This window comes from Aspergillus pseudodeflectus (genome assembly GCF_044049435.1).
Source record: "Aspergillus pseudodeflectus strain CBS 756.74 chromosome Unknown BJX68scaffold_1, whole genome shotgun sequence".
Taxonomy (NCBI): Eukaryota; Fungi; Ascomycota; class Eurotiomycetes; order Eurotiales; family Aspergillaceae; genus Aspergillus; species Aspergillus pseudodeflectus.
In genome coordinates, this window is record NW_027263777.1 from 1,934,485 (window position 1) to 1,941,469 (window position 6,985).

Genomic DNA, 6,985 nt, shown 5'->3' on the forward strand with positions numbered 1-6,985 from the left:
AACTTGGCTCATCTCACCTCAATACTGAGAACGAGGATGGCCTCACAAACTTCAACAGACAAGCTCTTTTGTCTCAGCCCTCATCGCCCCATTGCAACCCAATAGTCCCTGAATTCTGATACTCCACCATCGCGAATCACTTCTGGAGATTCGTATGATGGACTAAAAGGAGCTTCCAAGGTTTCTTTGATCGTCGCGAATGGAAATGATACTGTCAATCCCAATGGATTTCCCAGGAGTTGAGGACAATTCCCGTGTTCTCTCTTTCAACTTTGATCTGTTATGCCTGAGGGCTCTGGAAGTTACGCACTAAGATCATCAATACTCCTGTCCCATCCTATTTACGCTCCGGTCCTCGTCTTGAGATCAATCGTTCAAAGGAGAGACCCGGTCAAGAAAGAGGCCCGATTTGGACACGGAGTATCGATCATATCTGTACAACGGGTCTGAAGTGCTTCAATGGCGTCGACCAGAGCAGCATCGACCTTCTGTGGCATTAGTAGCCATGCATGCGCATGGATCCTTTACGGTGAGGCCGAACCTGAAGGTGAGAATTGACATTCGAATCCCGCGATTTCCTCCACTGTTCCGAGCCCACAGTTCCCTAGCACCTGTCGATCTGAGCATCGGACCATGCCCATCAACCACGCTTTCAACCTTGATACAGATACCTAGTACAAACGGAGTACTTCCAGGTCTTGAACTCAAATTTACCACCGAACCACATTTGAGCAAGCCATTGACTTTAGCTCAAGGCTGAATCCATGGATCCTAGGCTTCAGCCTTCCGCCGGACACATGTTCGAGGAATATAACTGCCAGTGAGAGTGTTACAGACCTGGTCTCTCACTGCCGAAAGGCAATCTTGCCGACCGACAAAGCGCCCAAAAATGTGGCTGAAGCTCACTCGCTGCAAGTAAGGCGAAAACTCTGTGCCTGGGGCTCTTCCAGAGCCTTCTCGCCAATTCTCGGGTTCGGTGGCTGAACCAGTGCTTGCAACAGCCCCGGCTAACATCTCCAGATTCAAAGTCGGTGGCTGTTGGCGAAGACTTTGTTGTCGACACTGCCCAAACTTGAAAAGTACCCGACTGATGATTCATCGCTTGGTTGGATTGAATAATCCATCCCATGACTAAATTAGTCGCCGTGCCTGGTTTATATTTAGAACCACCAGCGTGCATAGAGCCGGTCAGTTCTTCTTTCCTGCAGCAACAGTTCAGACATCTCATCCGAGGAAAAATTGTGACCTCTGACGGTATCATTTGTAACGTTCTGGGGCGAACGAAGGAGCCTTTCCATGCTTAAAGTACATAAGAATCATAGCATCTCATATACAGAGGCGATCTCCGCACAGGATCAGATCACATCACTGCAGCACTTAATCTGGCACACATTAAAATCCCCACCCAATGAAGAAGGAATTGGAGATGCCGCTAATTTCAAGGCTCGTAACAAACCGCCTCGCTTCAGCCAGAATACGGGCTCTGGCGATGTTGTCCTGGCAAGGTTGATCTGATTTCACTTTCAGCCTCACACTTTTGGGGAAAGTGGGGATAGAAGCACCCGTATATGCAGATTGCAGCCCCAGTGGCAGTCCTGGATGTACCTCCTCGTATTATTTCAGCTGGTGCCCGGCAAAGTGACATGCCCTGGTTGTTCGTCGACGGCAGGCGACTCTTCTTGTATTCTCCACGCAGTGACTTGTGCAGAACTCGGCGCTGGCCGTTGGAGCCTAGTCAAACAGCAGGCATGACTGGCTGTGGGGAATTGCGCCCTGGTCCAAGGGACTCGGAGTATACAGAGAAAATCGAATAGAGTTTGTGTTTTCTGCCTCCTCAGCCGCTGGACAAGGCAGTGTCCACGGTATATTTGACCAGCTTGAGATGTGGGTGAAGTAGATGACGACAAATTGAAACAGAATGAGATGCCCGGGAAGCGCTCGCATCATCAGTATTCAAATTAAGAGAGATCTCCTGCCCACCGCGGAAGATTCTGGTCTTTGTCCTCCAACTCCCACTCGCAGGAAACTGATCCGTACTGATCCGTACCGTAAGTTACCGCCATTACCGCGGACTTTGGCCCGCTTGGCCATCCAAACTCCTCTCGTCGTCTCTGGCGATAATTATTGGATCGATTCTGCTCTCCCGCCTCCGATTCATCCATATTCTTTCTTCCCCCGCCCCTCTTGCGCCTGTTCCTCTCGTTCGTTTTGCTGCCTGCACCTTTCTTTTTCCTGTCTGCATCGCTCTCACCACCTTCGTTGATATATTATCTCATTTATTGTCTCTGCCTTTGTGCATTGCGGTACGAATCATCCCCCTCACGCCATCCGGTGCCAGTTCCCTGACATTTCAATAGAGTCCCGTCGTTCGTTGGTGGGCCCGTTTCCTACCCAGTCGACCGATCGTCCCTCAAGTCCCTAAAGCTCCCCGACGATCCATCTCTCGCTATTCCAGGTTCTCGTCGACGACTGAGCTGCTCTCGTTTTCTCACGCTGCCTTCGCTCTAAGCCGTGCGCCGACCTCTCCCAACCCGCCCTCGTTTTACACCTCTCTCCATGTCGAAATCATAACCTTCCATCGCTTCGAAACCACCTGCATCCGCTCAGGTCCCTCCGGTCTCTCACTCAACGAAGTGAAATTACAATTTCGACCACCTCGGACTGCCTGCAAGTGACGTGCATAGTCAAGTGCGTGACGCAATGGCGAGCCCCGTGGCCACCAGCTATCCCCAGTCGCTCCCGTCTCCTCCCCCTGTATACCTCCCTTCGTCGCCGCCGCATTCCCCTTCACGACACGAGGCTACGCCACGGTCCAACGCGAACCAAACACCAACCTCGCCAGTGGCACGCAAACCTATGCCGGCGGCTCCTTACGTTGCACAAGACAACCATCATCGACCAGTCCCTTCGCTCAGTGTGACTGGGCACTTTGAACAACATGAAACGCCAAGGACAACTGTACAGAACCCGCATGACGAATCCTTTACATCACACATGCAGAAGCTGTCCCTCTCGGACGTGATGGTGGAGGACAACCCCACAAACCACGGCGCATACCCCCCACGCAAGGAGTCAGTCGGAGTTCTCCCTTTGGCTGGGAACATGGCCTACCGACACACCCCTGCGAGCAGTGTCTCGTCATTTGCTGTAGACCCTCAACTACACGATGATTCCCAGTTTGTTGGTAAGAATAGCGGCTCGTCATTTGATCGCGACGGCCCGTCCGGTAGCCAGAATACATCCTCCCGTGGCAGTCTAGACAGCATACCTCAGGTGACTGAGAATTTTGAGCCCCTACAATACCATCACCGTCCCTACCAGGCTTCGCAGGCGGCTGTTCGGTCGACTCCTGCCCTGGGATTAGGAGAAAATTTCCCTGGAGCCAACAACCGCCTGAGTGCCAAACGCCCACAGCGCCCTCGCTCCGCCTATTCTTTTGCATCAGATAATGGATCTCCGCATGCATCTCCATATCTCCAGCCACGCACATCATCTAGAAATTCGAGCTCTCCCGACGTACGGCCGGTCTCGTTTGTCGACCTTCTTAACGCTCCGTATCCCCAGCCCGGTCCGGCACCGGCTCAGTTCGGCAATGCCCATCTTCGGTCCTCTGTTGGAAATAATGCATCTCTTCTCAGCCACAAGCAGACCTTTGATATGTATCTAGGAAACGTGAAGAAGACCGACGACCTAGCGATTCAGTATGAATTCGCTGTTTTCATGGTGAATGCTATGCTGGAAATGCCAGACGATGAGCTCGAGGGCGGCAAGCCATCAATAGCCGCGGAGAAGGGAAAGAAAAGCAACGACATCACCCGTTCGAGTCTTCTCAAGGAGGCCAAGTCGATTCTGCAAGGGTTAGCCAGCCGGAGTTACCCATTTGCGCAGTACTACCTGGCGGATGGCTACGCTTCCGGCCTGTTCAGTAAGGGGAAGGAGGACTACGATCGCGCGTTTCCTCTATTTGTAGCCGCCAGCAAGCACGGCCATGTCGAAGCATGCTACCGAACCGCTCTTTGCTACGAATTCGGCTGGGGAACTCGCGTCGAGGCATCAAGAGCTCAACAATTCTACCGCCAAGCAGCTTCGAAAAACCATCCCGGTGCCATGCTTCGAATGGCCAAGGCTTGTCTGGCAGGAGATATGGGTCTGGGCAAGCGCTACCGAGAAGGAATCAAATGGATGAAGCGCGCAGCAGAGTCTTCCGATGCACAATACAACTCCGCACCGTATGAGCTCGGTTTGCTTCATGAGTCCGGCTACGGAGATGATGTCTTCGCAGACCCTTCCTATGCAGCGCAATTGTTCACCAAGTCTGCCGACTTGGGTCATGTCGAAGCTTGCTACCGTCTCGGAGATGCTTACGAACACGGGAAACTGAATTGCCCCAAGGACCCTGCTCTGAGCATTCACTTTTACACTGGTGCCGCGCAAGGAGGTCACGCAGAGGCCATGTTTGCGCTCTGTGCTTGGTACCTCGTTGGAGCAGAACCCGTCCTAGAGAAGAACGAAAACGAGGCATATGAGTGGGCCAGACAAGCCGCTGAACTTGGTAAGCTATCCTCACCCGAATCAAAGTAAACTTCTAACAAGGATGCCAGGTCTCGCCAAGGCGCAGTACGCGGTAGGATACTTTACCGAGTCGGGCATTGGATGTCGCCGCGATCCCCTGGAAGCCAACGTCTGGTACGTGAAAGCGGCCGACCAGGGCGAGACTCGTGCGATACAACGAATTGCAGCCATCAGAGCCGCCGCAGACGGCATTAATCCAGCGCAGGCCGCTGCGGATGGCAGTGGACGAAAAAACCGTAAGAGTGGTACGTTGCCTTTTATCAACTGTCTGAACATAGCTAACGATGACCAGACGGCAAAAAAAGATTTGGCATTTTCTAGGCCATTACCCTGCACTCCGAGTACCGATACAGGCAGACCGCGTCTAACGTTTGCCATGATTAATACATAATACAACGATCTTGCTTGCACTTGCACGGACATTGATAGGTTATCTTTACTGAAGCGAACACGCATGAATCCGCATCCTGGGCTGGCATAAGAGCGGACCGTGTCTAATCTACATACTGCCCAGGCGAGTCATTTATCTGCCTGCATATAGTGTTTATTTCTCCCCTCTGCTTTACTGTGGTTCGGACTTTTCTTGCCAAATTCTGAGATTCCTGCCCGGGCTGCACACGTAAGCTGGAGTATTTAGTTAATGAAAATCATGACTTCTTTTCCATCGTGTCTTTGTCTGGCGAGATGCGGCAATTCGTCATGATGGCAGCTTTCCCCGCATTCTCCGCCCCGTCCCATTCTCCAGATTCGACCACTTCCGACCTATCATCTCCGCAACCCCGTCAGCGAGAGTTTATCATGACTTCATCACCTGTGGTCAACCAACGGGACGCCATGCTCGATTTACCGCAGTTCCACCCGCGACCAGCATCCTGCTCGACGCATATAAGACCTCATCCCGTCAGCCTCCCCCAGGTTTCAACTCATCACAATCATCTTTTTCATCACTCATACTTGTAGATTCAGATCAACTGCCATCCCAATGGAGCCCTCCGACCCTCTAGACTCCCAATGGATCTCCATCCATATCCGCGACCGTCTTGAAGACCGTGATATCAATATCCGGGATTCCCTTGTTACTCCGTACGCATCCCAATGAATCACTTCTCCCATCTCCTTCTTTCTATTCCCAATCCCTCTTTACCCCCTCTCCGAACCCGTCTCTTTTCCCTCCACATCTAACTAATACTCTATAAAGCGGCGACTTCCACTCCCCCGACGACCCCACCAAATCCCTCACCGAATCCACCATCGACAAAATGGTCATCCCCTCCAACGGCCTCGGCGAAGTGTGCGCAACGGGCCGCCGCGGAAGCGAGGGCTGGCTCGACCTCTTCGACGGCGACAAGAAGATCTGCGAGCTGCACTGGGACAACCGCAGCGAGCAGTACATGAACGATTTCGAGGTCCTCGACGGCGACGAGGAGTACAAGGTGGAGTGTTCTGGTTGGAGCTCGGCCAAGGGGCCGTTGGGACATGTCTTTGTGGATGTTTCCAAGGCGGAGAGGACGGGCAAGGGGAATGCGCAGAGGGAGTTGGGGGGGTTGAGGGTTATGGAGGGGGAGAAGGTTGGGAGGCGTAGTCCTGGAGCTGCGGAGAGCTCGGTGTAGAGTGGGGGGTGGGTGGGTTATCTATCTATCTGTTTGTTTTGTTGTTTGGTTATGTTTGACAGTCATATGAAAGTAAACCGAATCAATGCATGGCTTTATCTCGACTGCGGGTGTATAAACGGCAGGATGGAGACTACCCATATATATCTCGATAGAGGCATCCAGGAATCTTGGTCGATTCTGGTCAAGGCTCACTGCATTGCTTGATTCCATGAGAACCCAGCAAGCGCAAGATATCTGCTTACCTGGCCCGTCTAGGACTCCCAGACGCATGCGGCCATCCATCACCGCTCTGCAAATGGATCTAACGCGGCCCGTCTCGAGTTGACTGCATCAGCAAACTCCCCAGCTTTTCATCCCAGGCGAGATTTAATGGCTCGATCACTGCCGCTGGTAAGTCCGCCGCCGAGCCCGTCTACCACACATGGATTTGGGGTATCAGAGATTGTCATTGTCAACGGAATGGGGGACTATGAGGGAGTAGGCGCGGAGGCTTGATCAGGCGAGGGAGCAGGCTGCAGCGGGCTGGGGAAGGAGATGTATAGTGTTTTCTGAGGCATTTCTTTGGGGTGGTGCATGTGTTTCGGATGTATGGGTTGTAGCCGTATCATCTTTTCGTCAAGAGGTTGGAGGGGAGGGGGTCTCAGCGTTTAACTGCGCGAAGGATATCGCCCTTTCTGGTAAACGGAGGTGTGCACCAAGTGTCTTACCCGCGCTAGTAATAATGCGAGGAACACGGATATACCGCGCCATCTGCTTACTAGTAAATTACTATGGCAACAAATGTTTTGGCACATCACAAA

General features: G+C 52.5%; 2 protein-coding genes across 2 annotated transcripts; both read left to right on the forward strand.

The window, feature by feature from the left end:
• The first annotated feature begins 2,509 nt into the window (after positions 1-2,509).
• On the forward strand, positions 2,510-5,224 carry chs3 (putative chitin synthase activator (Chs3)). The gene is made up of 3 exons (XM_071036546.1): positions 2,510-4,552; positions 4,602-4,817; positions 4,865-5,224. The coding sequence occupies exons 1-3, from the start codon at positions 2,701-2,703 to the stop codon at positions 4,891-4,893; spliced, it is 2,097 nt and encodes a 698-aa protein (XP_070906088.1). The 5' UTR covers positions 2,510-2,700; the 3' UTR covers positions 4,894-5,224.
• A 330-nt stretch (positions 5,225-5,554) lies between these two features.
• BJX68DRAFT_260796 (aegerolysin family protein) lies at positions 5,555-6,182 on the forward strand (the record flags this gene model as incomplete). The annotated part of the gene is made up of 2 exons (XM_071043985.1): positions 5,555-5,655; positions 5,771-6,182. The coding sequence occupies 2 exons, from the start codon at positions 5,555-5,557 to the stop codon at positions 6,180-6,182; spliced, it is 513 nt and encodes a 170-aa protein (XP_070906089.1).
• Positions 6,183-6,985: the final 803 nt, after the last annotated feature.

Bases quoted from the DNA above. Each gene is read 5' to 3' on its own strand.
- chs3 (XM_071036546.1), top strand. From the start codon at position 2,701: ATGGCGAGCCCCGTGGCCACCAGCTATCCCCAGTCGCTCCCGTCTCCT. The intron at 4,553-4,601 runs GTAAGCTATCCT...CAAGGATGCCAG, and splicing joins CAGACAAGCCGCTGAACTTG to GTCTCGCCAAGGCGCAGTAC. The intron at 4,818-4,864 runs GTACGTTGCCTT...AACGATGACCAG, and splicing joins ACGAAAAAACCGTAAGAGTG to ACGGCAAAAAAAGATTTGGC.